Source organism: Ovis aries, chromosome 15 (genome assembly GCF_016772045.2).
Source record: "Ovis aries strain OAR_USU_Benz2616 breed Rambouillet chromosome 15, ARS-UI_Ramb_v3.0, whole genome shotgun sequence".
Classification (NCBI taxonomy): Eukaryota; Metazoa; Chordata; class Mammalia; order Artiodactyla; family Bovidae; genus Ovis; species Ovis aries.
This window is the reverse complement of record NC_056068.1, coordinates 74,932,922-74,954,678: the sequence shown is the minus strand read 5'-3', so window position 1 is coordinate 74,954,678 and position 21,757 is coordinate 74,932,922. Positions and strand designations below refer to the sequence as shown.

Below are 21,757 nucleotides of genomic sequence, written 5' to 3'. Positions count from 1 at the left end.
GTTATTAGCTGCTCTGTTGAAGCTGTGGGACACGTGGCTGAAGCACTGATTAGTCACCACAACTGTGACTTTCATTATTTGGTCTCAGGTCAGGTGAATGTGGTTTTATCTCATTAAAACCTACAAGCCCATTGGTTAAGTACATGGCAGTAATTCACTGGAATAGAAGTTCATTGATATGGAAGTTTGAATGGCCATATCATTGCTGCTGCTGCTGCTGCTGCTGCTGCTGCGTCGTGTCAGTCGTGTCCGACTCTGTGCGACCCCCATAGACAGCAGCCCACCAGGCTCCCCCATCCGTGGGATTCTCCAGGCAAGAACACTGGAGTGGGTTGCCATTCCCTTCTCCAGTGCATGAAAGTGAAAAATGAAAGTGAAGTCACTCAGTCGTGTCCGACTCTTCGCAACCCCATGGACTGCAGCCTACCAGGCTCCTCCGTCCATAGGATTTTCCAGGCAAGAGTACTGGAGTAGGGTGCCATTGCCTTCTCCGGCCATATCATTAGGCATTCTAAAACATTGTAGAGACCTGATTCTAAAATCTTAATTCTAAAACACTGCCCCATTCCTGCTACCCTGGTAGTTACAGAATCCTTGACTTTGATGATTTTTCAGCTTCCACATCCCCCCTCAGGTTCCCTCCCAGAGCAATACATGACTTCTGTGAAGTTTCTGCTTTTAAAGTAGCTAAGTTATTAATAAGTTCCAGTGTGTTATTTCATGTGTGTTAGCAAAATGTCTGGGTTTGATGGTTAAGATTTGTTGAACTGTTGATGTGGCACTACTTAAAGTTTAGAGTTTAAATTCTTGTTTTAACATAGATTTTTAATTTAGAAAATGACATAAATAGTGACCTCTGACTATGAAAGAAATAATGAAAAACTGACCTGTAAGTTTATATTCTAATAGAAGTGTTCCAACGGGTTGGAACACAGTTTAAAATCATTAGACTGTTATAGTTGCTGAGTTTTTGGTCAGTTTTAAATCTACTGTTTTTCAATAGGAAAACATTTAAGTCTTTAACATCTACAGTTTGACTGTTAGCTAGTTGAGGTAATTGAGTATTTTCTTTAGTCCCACATTTGAACTGTAGTCATTTTCAGCAGTGAGTTCAGAAGGATTATGAGTATTTTCATATCTTGGTGAAGGAAGACCCTGCAACTCCCAGTGGAGTATAAGTAAGAGGTAGGATTTATCTGCTGTTAAGTCTAAAGGTAGGAGGATATAGTTTCCAAATAATACTGAATTCCTTGGTGTATATTACAGAAGTGAATAGTTTGTTTTCATAGCATAACGCAGGGAAAGATGTAGCAGTTCCTTATGCTGGACATGTTGCTCTCTTCTTTAGTTTGCTGTCTTCACCTATAATTTGACTGGTACTATTTTGTTTGGTTTTGCAAGTATCATGCAGTTGAAGGGGTTGACATACTGGCCTCCACACTCCAGTCAATGTAAAAATTAGAATCCTCTCTGCTGCTGCTAAGTCACTTCAGTCGTGTCCGACTCTGTGCGACCCCTTAGATGGCAGCCCACCAGGCTCCCCCGTCCCTGGGATTCTCCAGGCAAGAACACTGGAGTGGGTTGCCATTTCCTTCTCCAGTGCATGAAAGTGAAAAGTGAAAGTGAAGTCGCTCAGTCATGTCCGACTCCTAGCGACCCCATGGACTGCAGCCCACCAGGCTCCTCCACCCATGGGATCAAACAATCTAGAGAGAATTCTGGAGAAGGCAATGGCAGCCCACTCCAGTGTTCTTGCAGGAGTACTGGAGTGGGCTGCCATTGCCTTCTCCAGAATCCTCTCTAGATTGTTTCTATTTATCAGTGTCTTAAAAAAAAAAAAAAAAAGACTAAGAATGTTGGTAGTTGTTTAGTAGAAGTCCTATTGCTGCCAGTCTTGTAGGAAGCTGTGACTTTGCACAGGGGGGTGGGGCAGATATTTCTCTTCACCACTGCTGTAACTCATGCTTAGGAGAAAAGTTAAGATGTTTGTGTATATTGGAGACAGTAGTACCTTGAACAAAATGAAACATGATGAATTGCTCACCCATTAAAGACACAGAAATTCTCAGGAAGGTATCAGTGTCTCTCATTCCTGTGCTTTGTCATCCCCAGATATCTATTGCTAATAAGCAACACAATATTTGGTTCTCTCAAGTCTGTGTTTTCAGGTCAGTTTCTACACATCATTGACATAATTTCATGTCCTGTAACCACCAATCTAGTAACTTTTCAGCTCCTTCAGAATTACACATGTTTTAGTCCTCTACGTATACATTTAAAAAATTTCCTTTCTAAAAATAGACCTGCATTTCTAAGTGTATTTGTTAGAAACAAGATAGATTAATTCTATATTTTATTCTCAAAGAACAGTCTTCTCAACTTCTTTACATAAATCAAACACTAGCATCTAAACTTGCAGTAGTACTGTATTTCTCCAAAGTAAAATTTTAAATTGTTATTGATACCCCATGTTTAATTGTTTTTGTCTCAAGAAAGCCGTTTAGATTGTCGCTGGTCAAAATGTACACTCCCAGGTTTGACTTTCTTACTTGTACTGACTCTATTTTCTCTCTGCTTTGTTCACATATTTTTAAAAATCTTCCAATAATTTTGCTTGTTAATCTATAAGAAATGTTATAGCTGTTTTACACACACATCTTCTATTTTCTAAAATAGCTACATAAATTTCCTAAAGAATTTAGCTTTTTAATATTATGCCACAAAATCTAATACTGTACTACACACTTTGTAAGTATATTCAATAAATAATGTCATCAAAACTTGACTACCTATTATAGCCCTAACATCCTTTTAAATCTAAGATGAAAGAATGATTAGCAAAGTGTGTGCAAAATAGCAAGCAAATTGGTAGTTGTGGATTTCAGAGAATGTTCTGAGAACCTTTTCTAATGCTGCTTTAAATTTGTGCATTAATCACACAGATAGAAACCCATCTCTGGATAAGTTGCCAATCTTTAAAACAAAGGAGACCCAGAATGGTTTGTATTTGTATTTCATGCTCTTGTCCACTGGGATTCAGTAATCTTTTTAGCTTCTCCACAGCTGTACATGTATATTTCTGGGTAGCAGGCTGATTGCTGCTGATGGTACTAAAATGTTTTGATAGGAGCAAACCTGTGCTGCCACCTTCCTCATGAGCCCAGTGTTCAGAGATGACCTGTTTGCACATGGGCCTGTGGTGTATCATTTTTTGGTACAAGAGCAGTAGAATAAGGTCTGACTCTAGTTGATTGAAGTGGTAGTTTTAGATTCCAATAAGAGGACCAGTTGCTGGTGTGGGAGGCTGAAACTGCAGAATGAGTTTGCAGCGTGAGGCAGATCTGCCCAGCAGCAGGTTGATTTGCACCGTGAGACGAGCAGCACACATAAACAGATGGTCCAGCAATGAGTCAGAGCCACGGTCTGAGCAGGTAGATTGGCTTTTGCCTAATTCTTGGCGTGGTTATAGACAGTGGTTAATGTCTACCACTTTTAAAACTGAAATATAAGTACTTGGGGGAAGAAATTCTACTCATTAGGAAATGAAAAATGTGCATATTAAGCAGAAGAGAAGCCTGACTGTCACTGGATCTGGACATTGAAACCCAACATTTTCTGGAGCTGCTTCCTACAGGCATGGGCTGGCTTTATCTTTTGGCATTTGGTCATTCAGCATCAGTATGCTGAATACTTCAGCATTTAATATGCAGCCAGAATATCTTAAAATTATGTCTTTGATACTGGGTTTCAAAGAATTATGAACTATTTAGTTGCAAGCACAAGTCTGATATTTGGGCTAAGAAAAGCATTTTTAAAAAAGGATACCATGGTGGTAAGGGGCCTGCAAATATAAAAGTAATGTGTTTGTAATGGTATTAAGCAAAAGAAAAATATTAATGGAAAAATCTTTCAGTTTCAAATATAAAGCATAGAAGAAAAAAAGTGTAGCGGAACACCCAGATCCAATCATCCGTCTTCAGACTATGAACGCAAACAATCATTTCTCTGCCAGATACTTTGAGAAGTACTAAGAATCTCATTAATTTTCAAAAACAAGGTCTTGCTGTAGTTTATACCTCTAAACAAAGTGGCTGTACCTCTGAATTCTTATACTTTAATCTTCTGATTGTCAGATTACACTTATCATAGACCAATATCCTTAGTGCATAAGTTTGCCAAAGAAAGAGAGTTAGTAGTGAGCAGCATTGTCAGGGTGCCTGTACCCTTCTTTAGATCACTGTGGTTAGGGAATATACCCAGAAACACAAGCTACAATGATGGAAACATTATTCTGAAATGTTGTGAGGGCTATGGATGCCATTGGTTAGGGCAAAGGTACAAATTTTGGCTTCTTTTGTTTCCAATAATTGGGAGCTTCCCTCATAGCTCAGTCGGTAAAGAATCTGCCTGCAATGCAGGAGACCTGGGTTCGATTCCTGCATCAGGAAAATCCCTGGAGAAGGAAACGGCAACCCACTCCAGTATTCTTGCCTGGAGAATTCCATGGACAGAGGCTACTTACCATCCATAGGGTCACAAAGAGTTGGACATGATTGAGTGACTAAATGATGATTCATGATTAACTGTGCCAGCCTCTATTTCCCAGACTGGCTCAAGCATGTAATACCTGGTCTTTGCTAGGGTAGGAAGAGCACTAATCTACCTTTGTACGTATTGAAAGAAGCATCCAGGGCACTGCATTAAAAACTGCAGGAGAATGCATTATTAATGGGATAGGTCTCCGTCTCTTTCTGTCTGTCTTCAAAAAAGGGAAAAAGGAAATCACTTATGTGTGCATTGTCAAGAAGGATAAAGACTGACTTAGTGCTAGTTCTTAATGAATTTTTTTAACGGGTTACTGAGAGATACCTAAGGAGAAACACTTACGTGAGTAAATTACAGTCACAACAGGCAGCTTGTAGTCACCAGTGTGATCTAATTGTTAAGAGAGATCACCCAGTAATTGTGTCACCCTGCAAGCTTTAGTTTATCGAGCACATTTCTTATAGGGTGCCACATTATCCAAGATTAGAAAAATAGTAATAAATTTGGGGTTTTAATATTATAAAGATTATCAGAAGATTTTGAATCGCTTTTGGTTTGAATGAGCTCCCATCATCTGTTTGCTGGTTCCAAGACTTTACGATTTTGGTTTGTTTTTGCTACACATGTATAATTGAGCTGAATGTGTGTGCCAATAAGTAGAGGAGCTGTAGACCCGCGTTCAGCTTCTGCTTAAGTCTGCAGTATTAAAGTGTTCCTTTTGTTGCATGTGCTGGTCTTGCAGACTCTGTAGAGGCTTATCAAATGCCGCCAGTTGGTGCTGCTGGTATGAAAGCACAGGGGAGCTCTCATGTGGAAGGTTAATGGAGTGTAATTATAAAGAAAAATGAACTGCTCAACTACTCTATCTCTCTCTACCTGCACCAAGGGTGACAAGTGCTCTGATCTTTTATAAACCCCGGAGCAGAGGTTTAACCATCTAAAATTATGACAGTATAACTGTCACACACACAAACACCCTGTGACGTATAGGTATGTACCCCTGTGTAGGAATGATTCCTTCCTGTTACAGGAATTCTCGGGAAAGGAGCACCTTCAACCACCAAGAAAAGCTGCTTGTTAAACATTGTACTTTCATGTCACTTCTTCTTTTCCACTCAGTTTGTTCCGTTTTCTTTTCCTGAAGATGCTTTCCCCCTTCTGATTAGTGGCAAGACTGACAGCCTGCACACGAGTAGGTTCATTCCACTGTATCCATCAGACGACAGACATCCTTGCTTTCTCCGGGCAGGTCTGTCGTGCTCGCCCTCACCGCTGTCCTTAAATCAGCTGCGTCCTTCCAAAGGGGATGGAAACGGCCGTCTCCTCTCATTCTCGGCTGAATAGAGGAGGCTGTAGGAAGCCCGGATGCCGTCTGATGGGTCTTTCTCCTGGGATGTCCGTATAGCAGTGACTGTTACGCACATTTCTGTGGGCTTGCCATGGAGTTAGATCCTTAGGTCCTTTGGATGAAAATACCACAGGAAATGTTTAGAAAGGAAAATGACAGCTGGGAGGTACAAGGACAGAAAAGGACCAAGGAGACATTCAAAGGGTGTGATTAATGGACAAATCTGTGTTACTCGTATGTCACATTGCCGGTGAATATAGCGAATCCATCCTGCTACTGGAACATCTGAAGGGTAAGCGGAGCTGGATTATAGAGCCGGGTTGATTGAGTGTTTTTGCCAGCTCAGCACAGAGTTGAAATAAGGTGTTGCAGAATGATGCCACAACAACAAAACCCCTGACATCTTGTTCTTACCGAGTCTAAAACATTACCACTCCTGGCGTGGCTGTGCTGCCTACTGAGATAAGTAAATTCAGCATCACATACATTAGGCCTGTGGAGACTAAGCAGAAGTGATGGCTCTGTCACTTGCACAGCCGTCTTACTGACTGAGCCCTGGTCTTGCATGGCGGGTGGGGGAGGGGCAGCCAGGATTCCTCGAAGCAGCTCTGAAAGCAGGGAGGCTGATTTGAAAACCTCTCTGTTTGGTTTGTAGTGTTATTTCTCCAGCCCCTTTGCATATGGATTTTGATCATCTGTGCTTTATTTTAAAGGCAAAGTAGTTGTATAGTTTAAACGGCAGTAGGATAAATCTGTTAGTGAATAAAAATTTTAAACCTAGCTTGATATTAGTGTCTGGTGTGTAAAGTTTGCTGTGATTTACTGCCTTAAATTCTGGAACCCAATGTTTTATATGGCAGTATAAATGCTGCCAAGCTTCACAGGTGGCACTAGTGGTCAAAGAACCCGTCTGCCAATGCAGGAAATGTAAGAGACGCAGGTTCAATCCCTGGGTTTGGAAGATCCCCTGGCGGAAGGCACAGCAGCCCACTCCAGTATTTTTGCCTGGAGAAACCCACGGACAGAGGAGCCTGGTGAGCTGTGGTTCATAGGGTTGCAAACAGTTGGGCACAACTGAAGCAACTTAGCACGCACGCACATACATGTTTCCAACATCCATTAGTGAAAAGTCACTCAGTCGTGTCTAACTCTTTGCAATCTCATGGACTTTACAGTCCATGGAATTCTCCAGGCCAGAATACTGGAGTGGGGAGCCTTTCCCTTCTCCAGGAGATCTTCCCAGCCCAGGAATCGAACCCTGGTCTCCTGCGTTGCAGGTGGATTCTTTACCAGCTGAGCCACAAGGGAAGCCCATTACACTTATTAAATTGAAGTCATTGCTCCAGAATTAAAGTTTTTGGCTTGAGGTATAAGATTAGCAACAGTATCTTGGAATTGTCTGTCGTACTCCATAGGTGAAGGAAGCATGTCATTCTTGTCGGGTTGTTCATCATGTATCCCTTCTCAGCTGCCAGAGAGAATATCTTTGCTGACAGAATTACAGTCTTCTGGCCTTTTGGAGCAAGTTATCTAGGACATCACAATCCCTTTAAGAACATTCCCAGCTCTTTTGATGTTCAGAGCCTATAGGAAGTTTTTCTAAGAAGGATCACTCTCTGTGCAATTTGCTCCAGACCCATCTATGAACCATCCATGCCTCATCTCTGACTGTCCCATTTCCCACCTTGACCGTATCCTCGGGTACCTCTCCTGCTTGGCCCCTTCAGGTTGTTGTGCAGGCTGTTCTTCTTCCTTGGCTTTCAATGGCCTGTCTTTGTTTCCTGGCAGTTACTATATCTAGAGACTGATGCCCAGCAGAGGACGTTTCTCCCCCTGGCTGATCTTCCCACACCAGTTTTAGACAGTCCAGTATCTCAAAGATACTCCTCTTTTAGACAGTCCACTTGGATGTCACCCAGCCTCCTGTCAACCCCAGAAGGACTGGCTCAGACAAACGAGCTTCAGCTCTTTGTTCAGTGAACAGAGCTTCATTCAGACTAGTTTTCTAGGGGAGAGGAAGTCCATATTCTAGTGCCCTTTTTACTATGAAGTAACTGCATAACTTTTGGCTAGCCATCAATCACCTCAGTGTCCCTGTCTAATCAAAGACAGTTGTCTTAATTCACCCCACACAGTAGTGAGAATCTTATTTGATAAGAGGGTATGAGAATTTACAAATACAAAGTGCTGTATGAACGTATGATTGCTTGAGCTAAAAGAAGCACAGCGTTAGGGAAATATTTGTGAAAATGGAATCACTTTTCATTTATGGTTCACTCAGAAAGTAAGATTCTTGAAAAATTATTAATGAATACATTAATAATCCATGTTTATAACATGGATTCCTTTTTCTTAATCATGTAAACTGAAAATCATTTAGTAAAAAAAAATCTGGAGTACTCAGAAATGAGAGCCAGTTAAGTATAGGAGATGTTTCTGGTGTTGTGGTTGATTCCAAGTCTGATGATTGCATTTTGCTTACTGTAATTCCCTGGGCAGCTTCAACAAGGTGGTTTTCATTTTTCTGACCTCTGCAGTGTGGCTGTTTAAACAGCTGCTTTCTTCAGTCCTAGAGACAGCTGCAGTTCAGTGGTAGAGAAACCGATTCCAGCTCATTCTTAGGTTGGTGTTACATGATGGGGGGGAGGGTAAATTGTCTACAAAGTACTTGAAGCTATTTGGATAAAATTGCCACAATTATGGAACATATTATTACTAAATTTTTTGTTCTTTTATATTTTGTGTATTGTTGTCTGTTTCTCTTAAGATATTTTTCTCAGTTCCCATTTATCACTTGCTTTTATATCTGCGCTTCTTCCCACTGAAGTCTCAACCCAGCCATTTAACAATGATAAATAAGATTTTGATTAACAGGAAAGCCATTTGAATTTGGGGGTTATCTGAAGTTCTTTTTGCTATCCTTTTACTGTTGAAAAATTTCCTAAGTAATGACTGATCCCTTTCCTAGTAACTATAGTTCAGTGAATGTAATTCTGAGCCACCAGGAAGATCTAATTACTGTCTAAAAGTTGAATACTGGTAACCCATGGGCTTAATCTAAGTAATAAAGGTATTTTAACAGTGTAAAAGCAATTCTTGCGTTAGGGCTTTTGGACAGGTCCTTCCCTCTCCAGTTGACTGTAGTCCCCAACACTCTCTATTGTCTCATAGCTGGCCTGCTTCATTCACATGCATTACCTGCTTGACCCTTGTTCATGTGAATGTTTAATCCTTGAATCAAACTATTCTGTAATGATTTAGCCTCTTTGTAGTGTGTCAAGATCATCATTGTGAGCATTACTAGTTTTCTGTGTACTGTGCTTATAGAGATGAAAAGTAAAGATAATGAGATTGTATTCTTGCCATTTAGAGATTCACAGATTTATAAACAAGAAAATATTGAATACTGAGTGGAGAAACTGAGACCAAGATCAGGTAAATAACTTACCCAAGATCACAAACAAATTGTATATTAATAGATGTGAGAACTTCAGGTCCTTACCAGCAAGTTAAATAATGCAGTGAGAGAGAGAGGAAAGATAGAAATCAGGTATCAGGAACTAAAACTTTTAAGTCTGACTCTTCCCCTAACTTGAGACCTAGGTCCAGTCCCTTAGATGCTCAGAGCCTTACTGTCTTACTTGGCAGGTAATAGCTATTTGATACTATTGTTGCTGTTTTTATTGTAATCACTCACATTACACTGTATCTGAAAATCAAGAGACGACTGTGGTATATTCAGACAATGGAATATTATATATGGGGACAAAAAGACATGGAAAACCAATATTTATTATTAAGTGAAAGAAGCCAGTTTGTAAAGGCTACCTACTGTATGATTGCAACAGATGACATTCTGGAAAAGCCTAAATTATGGAGACAGTAAAATGATCAGTGGATGCCAGGGGTTGAGTGCTGGAGAGTTAGAGCACAGAGGATGTTTAGGGCAATGAAACTATTCCATATGATATTACAATAGTGGATACATGTTGTTAGATATTTGTCAAAACTCCTGTACAACATTGAGTGAAAGCTAAACCCTCCTACACTGTTGGTGAGAGTGTATGGTACAGCCACTATGGTGAACAGAATGGTAGTTTCTCAAAAAACTAAAACTAGAGCTGCCATTGTTGTTCAGGGCTTCCCTTGTGGCTCAGATGGTAAAGCGTCTGCCCGCAGTGCAGGAGACCCGGGTTCGATTCCTGGGTCAGGAAGATCCCCTGGAGAAGGAAATGGCAATCCACTCCAGCACTCTTGCCTGGAAAATCCCATGGACGGAGGGGCCTGATAGGCTACAGTCCATGGGGTCTCAAAGAGTCGGACACAACTGAGCGACTTCACTTTATTGTTCAGTAGCTCAGTGGTGTCTGACACTTTGCGACACCGTTGACTGCAGCACACCAGGCTTGTCTGTCCTTCACCATCTTCCAGAGCTTGCTCAAACTCATGTGTATCGAGTTGGTGATGCCATCCAACCATCTCATTCTCTGTTGTTTCCTCCTCCTACCTTCTGTCTTTTCCAGCATCAGTGTCTTTTCTGATGAGTCGGCTCTTCGCATTAGGTGGCCAAAGTGTTGGAGCTTCAGCTGTAGCATCAGTCCTTCCAGTGAATATTCAAGATTGATTTCCTTTAGGATTGACTGGTTTGATCTCCTTGCAGTCCAGAGGTTTTTCAAGTGTTTCCTCCAACACCACAGTTCAGAAGCATCAGTTCTTTGGCACTCAGCCTTCTTTATGGTCTAACTCTCACATCCATACATGACTACTGGAAAAACCATAGCTTTGACTAAGTGGACCTTTGTTGGCAAACTAATGTCTCTGCTTTTTAATATGCTGTCTAGGTTTGTCATAGCTTTTCTTCCAGGGAGCAAGTGTCTTTTAATTGTATGGCTATAGTCACCATCTGCAGTGATTTTAGATCCCAAGAAAATAAGGTCTGTCACTGTTTCCATTGTTTCTCCATCTATTTGCCATGAAGTGATGGGACCGAAAAGCTGTGATCTTCATTTTTTGAATGCTGAGTTTTAAGCCAGCTTTTTCGCTCTCCTCTTTCACCTTCATCAAGAAGCTCTGTAGTTCCTCTTCAATTTCCGCCATAAGGGTGGTGTCATCTGTATATCTGAGGTTTTTTATATTTCTCCCAGCAATCTTGAGCTTCATGCAGCCCAACATTTTGCATGATGTACTCTGCATATAATTAAATAAGCAGGGTGACAGTATACAGCCTTGATGTACTTTTTTTTCCAATTCAGAACCAGTTTGTTGTCCCATGTCTGGTTCTAACTGCTGATTCTTGACCTGCATACAGGTTTCTCAGGAGGCAGGTAAGTTGGTTTAGTATTCCCATTTCTGTAAGAATTTTCCTCAGTTTGTTGTGATCCACACAGTCAAAGGCTTTAGCTTAGTCAATGAAGCAGAAGTAGATGTTTTTCTGGAATTCTCTTGCTTTTCCTGTGATCCAGTGGATGTTGGCAGTTTGATCTCTGCTTCATCTGCCTTTTCTAATTCCAGCTTGAATATCTGGAAGTTCATGATTCATGTACTGTTGAAGCCTAGCTTGGAGAATTTTGAGCATTCCTTTGCTAGCATGTGAAATGAGTGCAGTTGTACAGCAGTTTGAATATTCTTTGGTGTAGCCCTTCTTTGGGATTGAAATGAACACTACCCATGATTGGAATGAGAGCTACCATATGATTCAGCCTCCCACTCCTGGACAGATACCTGCAGAAAACGCTGATTTGAAAAGATCCATGTACTCCATGTCCATAGCAGCACCATTTACAATATCCAAAAAGGCATGGGAACAGTGTAGATGTCCATTGACAGATGAATGGATAAAGAAGATGTGGTGTGTGTATATATACATACATATAAAAGAATGTATGGCCATAAAAAAGAATGAAGATATGATTTGCAGCAGCATGGATGGACCTAGAAATTATCACACTAAGTGAAGTCAGTCAGACAGAGACAAATACACGAACTCATGTATGTGTGGAATCTAAAACATGGTACAGATGAACTTATTTAAAAAACAGAAGCAGACTCACAGACATAGAGAACAAATTTATGATTACCCAAAGGGGAAGAGGCAGGGATCGGTTCGAGTTTGAGATTAGCAGATACAGACTACTATGTATAAAATAGATAAACATCAAGGTCCTACTGCAGAGCACAGGTAACTGTAGTCAGTGTTCTACAGTAACCTGTAATGGGGAAGAATATGTGTATATAACTGAATGACTTTACACCAGAAACTAACCCAGCATGGTAAATCAGCTATACTGCAATTTTAATAAAAAGAGAGAACTCTGGTATAAGCTGTGGATTTGGGGTGATAATGATTTATCAGTATAGGTTCATCAGTTTTAACAAATGTACCATTCTGATGGGACTGTTGATGTAGGAGGCTATGGGTGGAGGAGCAGGTAATATATAGGGATTCTCTGTATTTTCCACTCAGTTTTACTGTGAAGTTAAAATTGCTTTAAAAAATTAGGTCTATCACAGATACAGAGAGCAAACTAGTGGTTACCAGTGGGAGGAGGGAAGAGGAAGGGGCAGTATAGGGGTGAGAATTAAGAGGTACAAGCTATTAGGTATAAAATAAGCTGCAAGGATATATTGTATAGCACAGGGAAGATAGCACATATTTTATAATAACTATAAATGGAATATACTCTCTAAAAATTGTGAACCACTATATTATACACCTGTAACTTATATAATATTGTGTATCAAGTATACTTTAGTAAAAAATTCAGTAAATTAAAAAATATAAATGAGACGACAACAAAAAATTAAGTCTATTTAAAGAAAATCAAGGAGAGACTTCCTTGGCAGTCCAGTGGTTAAAAAATTGTATTTTCATATCCAACTTGTCAAGCTCTTCTACTGCTGGGTGCGAGGGTTCCATCCCTCACCAGGGGACTAAGATCCCACATGCTGCATGGTGCAAACAAAAAAGATTAAAAAGTAAAATCAAACAACAACAGCAAAAACAAACCAAGAGACGTGTCCCGTGTTTAGTGAAGTGTCCTCTTCTCTTTTGACCCTCACTATTTTGTTGGATGTGGAAACTGGAGAACAGTATGCCAAAGAGTGAGCTACACCTTTAGGACTGAAAAGTATGCTAACAGAAGATAAAACAACAAATCATTTCTGCTGTGGCCATCCCATCTTTTCTAAAACTTAGAATTAAGTGCTTGCGTGTGTGTGTGTGTGTGTGTGTGTGTGTGTGTGCGTGTGCGTGTATGTGTGTAAAAACTTTAAATACTTGTGTAGAGATTTGTGGATTGGATTTAGTCATTTTCATAGCTTGTGAAAAATGTTTTTCTTCATCCTTAAGATTTAATACAAATTAACGTTTTTTAACGAAGTGCGTTGTTCATGCTTTTCTCCTGTATTGCTAAATCTCTCTCTGTCTAATTAAAATTTCTAGTACTGACCGTTTAAAACAAAGAAAAACCACACCTGCTCTGAAATTGTGAAAGATGAGTTCGGGTTTCTTCTGTCTCTTGCAGAAAACTCAGCCTAAATACAGAGTAATGCAAATCATCCTGTGTCACGTGTCTTGTAAGATCCAATCCCTTGGAGTTAACTGTCCCTCATCTTGGCAGCCTACGTAGGTGATAGAACTGCTTCCTCTGTTGTTTTATTCGGGGTCTTGTCAGAAAGTATATTTATAAACTGTTCATTTTTTTTAAGTGATTATAATAAATACTTGGTGATAAAATACTGAAGCTGAACACTTTGAAATTAAGGGATATTCATTTAGTAGCTTTGGAATCTTTTAATCTGTGTGTGTATGCTATTATGGTAGATGATAAAAAAATACGCTGTTCAGGTTGTACTTTCATTAAATACTTACCAATGTGAAATATCAGTGTTTAGTGGTTTATATGCCCTACTTTTGTTTCAGTGTGAGGAAAGCATTACATTTCATCAGAAATATTTTACACCTGATACATCCTGCTTGACACAGTATAGTATTCTAATACTCTTCTCTTTTTATTTCATTTAAGAAAAAAGCTGCAAAACTGAGGATTGTGAAAAGATATCCTCGTCCTTGGGATTGATTGATCTGTGACTCAGTGCGCGTATTCTGCTCAGAATTTGGTCAGATAGTCTGTTATGTTTGCTCTCCTAGAATCTGATTTTGTCATATGTTTCTGTGAAAAAAAAAAAAAAAGGCTTCCTGCATTATCTCAAATTGTACCCAGGGCTTGAGTCACCAAAACAGTCTCTTGTTATCTGAGCAGTATGCTGTAAAATAATAGAGGTTTTTGGTTTTGTTCTTCCTTTTCCCTCCCCCCATTTTAGGATCATTATTGTGCTTAAATTGTATTTTCATATCCAACTTGTCAGGGACAGCTACTGTGCAGCCATTTCCAATCATACTTCTTTTGTGAGGAGAGCCATAGCAGCTTCAGGGCAGAGCAGTGAGAGGATTTCTATGGTGAATGGGACAACTCTGACATTAACAAGGCAGTGTTGCCTTTAAAGTTGTGGGGTAGAGCCGTGGAACGACGAAGGACAGGCTGGTGGTACGTGCAGATTTGTAACAGATAGTTACAGAGGGCCACGCGTTGTACTGAACTGGAGCTTAATTTACAGATCAATAGCCTGTGTGTCATATCTCACTGTGGTACAAACACAATGATTCAGGCAGTTTTTTAATATTAGCAAGCAGCTAAATTGTACAGATTATAAATGGTTCTTACGAGTTTTTTTCTACTCTTTGCATTACTGTATCTAGGGTCTTTGCTAGGTCAGGTTACATTTAAATTGGACATCTATTGTATGTATTCAGAATATGGCCCTGAACCACTAACACAGGTAGAAGAATCTGGGCTGTACGAGATTTCTGCACAGGAAAAAATTCTTTACTGTGTTTGATTTCTGAGATAAAAGGGCAACAGGTAGCATTCTCTTTCTGAATCCTGTACTTTGTTTGGTGATTCTCATTTTTTAAGAAAATAACATAGTTTGAACAAGCATAAAGGGTTTGGCTAGATGTTAAAAATAAAATGATTGAAAGATAATTGACATTGAAAAGAAAAACCACATTTAATTAGCTGTTGCTCTGAGCTTAAAACTCATATGAGAGAAATTGTATTATTCATTGGTTATCATCTCTGCTTTTCACATTGCCCTTGACAATTTCCTAAGCACTCCCCAGCATTTATTCATTTGATCCTCAGCATTTTTCTGGAGCAGGCAGGACAGTATAGTTTAGTACATCAAAGAAACATAGAGAACCTAAATGCAAGCTAACTGGGTTCTGGTTTTGGCTTCCTTCCTCTTTTATTATGGATAAATATATTATAACTACCATTCCCAGCATGCAGTGCTCTTTTTTAGTCTCTGTTGATACTGTTTTGTCCTAGCATCTGGGTGTGTTACATATTGAAACACTGTAGTTCTCCAGGGACTATTCTCTCTTGAGTAAACAGCTACACTTTTTCTTGTTTGATGCAAATTAAAGATAAGTTCTCAGGTTCTTATTAGAAGGGTTCATAGATTTAGACAAAGTTTGACTATAGCTGTCTTGGCAGTCTTTTATAGTCCTGCATAAGGAGTTGGGGGAAGGTGGGGTTGAGTTTAACTATTAGAGCGTGAATGAACTATTATAAGAAAAAAGTAAACTGCATTACAATCAGGCTGTCAAATAAAAGATCTAATCCCCAATGGAAATGGGATATAAATCCCATTGATATGAATAAAAGGTCTAATCTCCTGTAGGGATGAATGTAAAATCTATTGATTTAAATATCAGTGTGTGTGTGTGTGTGTGTGTGTGTGTTGAAGGAAGAGTAAACCCCAAAGAATATTTTTTTAATTAAGAAAGCCAAAATCTAATCATTATCATGACACATGCATTCTCTACCATCTGTTAAGCATCCATGTAGAGAATTTTAAACTTTACAGGAAAAAACCCTGATAATTCCAACTGCTGCTGTTCCTTAATTCATCTAAATTGTACTATACAAATTCTGTGACACCTTGCAGAACTGTAAAATATCTGTGTTCCCAACTCTCTTAAGACCAAACAAATCCTCTTTAGTAGACAGTATACACAGTTCACGTATTAGATGAGGGGTAGATACTATATGGCCAAACAGGTAGTGTTTCTCAAGAATATATTCCTTTTAAAAGAGGCTTGTAAGGTTAGATGCTATTTGTCTAATTCTAATGCTGTAACTGAATGTTGGAGTGTTTGGGGGGAACCTCCTAGTCCCTTACAAAATGAATGAAATGGAATCATTTTTATCTGAGTATATATGAATATTTAAATATATGTGTGTATTTTATCTATCCATCTATATTTTTCCTTTGGCTGCTCTTTGCAGTTTACTGGATCTTGGTTCCACAACCAGGGATTGAACCTGGGTCCCAGTGGTGAAGGCCTGAGTCCTAACCACTGGACAACCAAGGAATTCCCCCAAGTATATTCAGAATATGGCCCTGAACCACTAACAGAGGTAGAAGAATCTGGGCTATACGAGATCTCTGCAAGGGAAAATATTCTTTGCTGCCCCCGATATTCCTCCTTCTGTTCCTCTGTCAGAATTCTGTTCTGTGTCTCTCCCCTGAACATTCCCTCTAATAACTTCAGTATGTATCTTGCCATTAAATTTCAGTTTTAACATCAAGAAGGAACTTATTTGTGTTTATGGCTTCTTTTCCTTTTTTTTTTTTGTTGTTGTTGTTGCTGATAAAATAGTGGAGTCGTCACTTAATTTTCTATTTCCTTTAAATAGCATGTAGCTTTTACTCTGGATTGTAATTTTGTCATTGATGTTATGCCAGTAACATACCCTGTTCTTTAGAGAATAATTACATGGCAGCATTCTGAAGACTCATCTGATCTTTCTTACCTTTTCATTGTTATTGAGTGTTGGTGTTGCTTATAAATACAGTTGATTAATTCTCAGTTGGACAGTAGAAAGGGTTCTTTTAATCCTCTTTTCTCTTTCTAAATTCTCATTTTATTAACAAATATAAATTTCTCCACGTTAGTTTTTCTGCACACAAAAAATTTAGTATCCTGTTTTCATTTGTGCAGTTGGTATGTCTGAAGACCTGCAAAGTTTTTTCATTGCATTTTAGGTATGAAGATGGGTAACGTTTTTTTCTTGATTTTCTGGATTTGTGAAAAGTTACGTGCCTCTATCAGTTTTTGGTATGAAGAATCAGGATTATATTTTCTGATTGTGTGGTTGATCACAGAGGAAAAAAGACGAAGTTTTAAGGCAATGCTGTGTGAGAAGATGATCGAGTGGGCATAGCCCTCTCATAACTGTTACATGAACTGGTAATGCTGAGTGGACACAAGTGAGCTGAGTGGCTGTGTGGGGAAACAGCCTTGAAGCACAGTGTCCAGTTGTGGAGGGCAGGGCTTGTGCCTGGAGTTGGCTCTCAAGTGAAGCTTTCTGAAATTTGTGTGAGGGTTTGATGGGAATAAATTGGTGAATTGAGTGGAAGAGGAGGCTGTTCTTCCCCCATTCCATCTCCCTCCTGTATTGACAAAGGTCATGGCACTTGGAGTGATTGACTTACATAGCAGGAAAATGAACCTGATTTTCTGTTGAATTGAGCCTATAAACTTCTGTGTTTTTCTTTGGGGTCTGTCTTGCTGTCGTGTGAGCACGTTGATAGTATTGCTGAACATCACAATATTTATCACAGTGACTACCTGTCTCAGAAACTGTGACTTCACGTGTCAGGGACTCTGAACCCTTCTGCCTGAACAAGCCCTGGTGAAACCTAGTGATGTGAATGTCAAGGGAATCAGAGGTGTGGAATCATGTGGTGGGTTTCTGGAGCACTTCTTGACAGATGAATTGAAGGGGGCAGTACTAGCCATTCTGGATGTCTGGCACACTGGCCTGTTGTTTATAGAAAATATATTAAGGAGAGAAGATAGCAAATTGTTAGCTTTTTCTCTCTCCTTTCTGCCTTCATTCTTCCCAGCTTTTCCTTTTCCAGTTCTTTTGTCCTTCCTCTCCTCCCTCCTTTTTAGCTCTCATTAACTTGTTTTTTGTTGCTGTTCAGTTGCTGAGTTGTGTCCAACTCTTTGCAGCCCCAAGACTGCAGCATGACAGACTTCCCTGTCCTTCACTATCTCCTGGAGTTTATTCAAATTCATGTCCACTGAGTCGGTGATGCTATCTAACCATCTCATCCTCTGATGTCCCCTTCTTTGGCCTTCAGTCTTTTCCAGCATTTAGTGAGTGACGAATAGCCAGTTTGTGAGACTTTGCCTTTTCTTGAAGCTTCAGGATAATGTTCTAAGATAATTAGCAATGTTTAAGTTGAATATATGTGAATAACATTGAAAATACCTAGTTGCTTATGCCAGTATAACCTTCATCTATAACCAGCAGAAGTCATGATTTCTTTGTTTAACAAACACACAATAGCAAGAGTATATAGGCTCACTACCTGTGAAGATGAGAGACTACTTACTTAAGAACTTTGTTTGACACCACAGGCTAAGACATATGAAACACTGTAGCTCTGTTCCCTCACTGCCACCCAGAACTGGTACGCGCCTAGATCAGGGTCTTACTGGAGTTAATGTGATTATCGTTCTTTGCCACTTCCCTGGTGGCTCAGACGGTTAAGCATCTGTCTACAGTGCGGGAGACCCAGGTTCGATTCCTAGGTCGGGAAGATCCCCTGGAGAAGGAAACAGCAATCCACTCCAGTATTACTATTGCCTGGAAAATCCCATGGACAGAGGAGCCTGGTAGGCTGCAGTCCATGGGGTCGCAAAGAGTCGGACACGACTGAGCAACTTCACTTTTACTTTCACAAGACTGAACTAGAACAGGCCTGGATGTGGAACCTAGAAGAGCCAACTACTGCACAGGGCAGCTCTCCCTTATTAGCTGGCCCTTAAAAGAGTGTGCAGAGTCTCTGTGCTCATAAAGAAGGAGCACCTCCACTCCAGAACTAATAGACGTAAAGACTCAACCTGAACCTTGATTAAAAAAAAAAATCCATAGACGTGCACAACTATATGCTGGATGTTCGTCTCATCTTCTGGTGAACACAGCAAGGACTGCCAGGGCAGTGCATTTCTGAGCGGCTCTCTGAAATATGCTAGCGCCTTCTTTCAAAGGAAGCATTACACAGCTCATACGATCTGACCTGTGTCCAGTCTGCACAGCTCTCTGTTTTTTCTTTCTTTCCCTCTTCTCAAAGACTAGTAAGTTTGCAGGTATTATGATCCCACCTCCCCTCCTCTCTCTGTTTCAGGCCCCGGGGGAGGAACAGTTGTGAATGCATGGTGACTCACTGACTCCCACGGTCCTGATTCTGGTTCTGATTGGTCGTCACCTTGCTCTAGCCATATGGCTCAGAGTACTCTAGCCTGCGTCCCTTTCTTGTTCTTTCCCCTGCTGTTCCCTTCTGTTGTACAAAACATGAGGAGTGGGTTCTGAGCTTTGTCTCTTGCTTCTAGTTTAACCCGGTTAGGCAGTAAGTGGAAGAGCGCAGTGTATTTCCCAAGGATGGCTGGAGAGGAGAAAAACACCCTTTCCTTTTGTGCCTGGTATAGTAATGATTTAGTTTCCGGTGCTAATTTTGTTCAAAGTCTGTTTTTTGGCAGATATCACACTTATGTTTGTATTGTTTCTCCCCCTCCCGCTGATCTGAGCTGGGAGGTTTGTTTTTGTTTTGGTAAAGATTCTCTAGTCCCTTTCTTTAGCTGCCAGTGCTGCACTTTAGCTAGTTTGTTAATATGTTTAATTAATGCTGATTAATATGTTGGGGAGGGGGACTGAAAGCAGCTCTAAATAATTATTTAATTGTTCAATGTCTAAATGTTGTGGCAATCACCAAATAATAAAATCTGCATGTGATGCTCAGAATTATCCATAGCACCACCGCTATTACTCCCCTTCTCTTAAACTATATCCGTCCCATTACTCCGCCTTCTATATTTGAGAAATAGGATTTTGAAGACTTGAAAGTTATTTTTATAAGAATTTTATATTTTTATTAATTTGCATTTTTCGTATTCTGCAGATGGGTTTCTGGAAATACTTTGAACTCTGCATCTTTCTTTTTTCTTTTTAATATGTAACTTCTCAGAGAGGCAGTGCTAGCAGAGTGTAAAGTACAGCCTCCTGCCCCTTCACCGGCCTTTATACGATATTTTCATTACCTGAAAAGAATCAGTAAAAAAAAAAATTTTTTTTCGTCAAGAATGTATTTTGTATTGTCTTAACATTTAAAAAAAGTCCATTTTGTAAATATCTTAATGTTCAAGTAGGTTAAGCACATAACCTGCAGGTTTGGCTTCTTTAAAGAGTGTTGTGTAGTGAAGTTGGTTAGCGTCATAAGCAGGAATATGAAAATCAGCCTGGCCCTTATGGTTTCACTTAACCCCTCATTTAGCGATCTTTATTTACTTCTTCTTCTCTATTTAAAATCTATATTAGAAAATAGCTATCTGCTTTTGTCAGAAGTAACAAACCTCAGCTAGTGAACTCACCTCAAAAGTGTAAATGAGGAGTGCTGCTTAGACTTTCTTCCAGCCATTAGGGCCAGAGAGTCAGAGCCCAAGTTAGGCCCCAAATGGTTAGTGTACTTTCTCTGAGTCGTTTGCCTTCAGTTCCACCGCTCCAGACATCATGTGAAGAGACATTCACTTAGCCACGTAGTTCTAGATGCAAAGTTTAGTTGCAAATGAAGTTAAGTCTGCGCCTCCGTGGAGCATAACTTTGTTGAAATGTAGTATTATAGTAATGAAGGTTTCTGAACACACCATTTTCTTTGATTTCAATAAAGTCAGGGAAAAAAATTTATTTGAAAATTTCATCCCATGTACTCAAAACCCTACTCTGCCTAAACCAAGTTTTTGTAATCCTGTTACATGAGTTACCTGTTTCAGTAATGTAAAGTCTCTTGTGTATATAGTGCTTGGATCGAGGTTTCTTAAAGTCTGTTTAATGTTTTAAACTGGGGTACATACATGATGTTTGTTTGATTAATAAAAATTAGTATGACCCATATCTATGTTATCAGATGCAAAAGAAAAAAGATGACCAACAATGTACACCACTAATAATTCTGAGTACTTTACATGAGGCATTTTGGTACTTGTAAGAGTCTTAAGGTTATTGTTAATTACCTCATTTTACAGAACAGGAAATTGAAGCACAGATAGGTTATGTGACTTGACCAATGTCATATAACTGGTAAGTAGCAGAATTGAAATTTGAATTGAGGCAGTGTGTCTCCAGAATCACGTATTTACTGCTACTTTAAACTGTCCTTCAGTCCGGCACACCAAGTAATAATAGTCAAGGAGTCTCAGCTCTGCTGTGTGCCCTCCCTTAGCATTTCTTCTCATCTGTGGCTCAGCTTCCCTTTATATATGAAGTGTTTCTTATGCCATAGGTTTCTTCTCAGTTGTCTTATCTGTTGTCTAAATTTTAAATGTAACAAATCTTAGATTTAGCTGGTTCCAGAAAAGTTGTCAGGGGCATATAATTGCTGCCTGTTTCTCTACAGCTGATAGAACAATATTCTAATAGATTTTATTCTTTTTTGTCCTCATTTGGTAGAAAAGAGTAGTTGAACAGCTACGGAAGAACCTGATAGTAAAGCAAGAACAACCAGACAAGTTCCAAATACAGCCATTGCCACAATCTGAAAACAAACTACAAACAGCACAGCAGCAACCACTACAGCAGCTCCAGCAGCAGCAGCAGCACCACCACCACCACGCGCAGTCGGCCGCATCCTCCCCCAGCCTGACTGCGTCACAGGTAGCGTGTGCACGGGGCAGCCCGCGCTTCGTGCTGTGGGCTGAATTGTCACTGGCACGGAGAATGAGGTCCTGTTTCA

The 21,757-nt window shown here is 39.9% G+C and overlaps 1 protein-coding gene across 50 annotated transcripts in view; it reads left to right on the top strand.

Annotated features, from left to right (window-relative positions):
• Window positions 1-21,757, top strand: part of PHF21A (PHD finger protein 21A) — a 193,845-nt gene that overhangs the window by 125,842 nt on the left and 46,246 nt on the right. For all 50 annotated transcript variants that reach the window (XM_060399565.1, XM_060399554.1, XM_027979673.2 and 47 more), the window contains one exon: window positions 21,475-21,678. In XM_060399565.1, coding sequence (XP_060255548.1) covers window positions 21,475-21,678 — 204 coding nt within the window. The remainder of the gene's footprint in view (window positions 1-21,474; window positions 21,679-21,757) is intronic.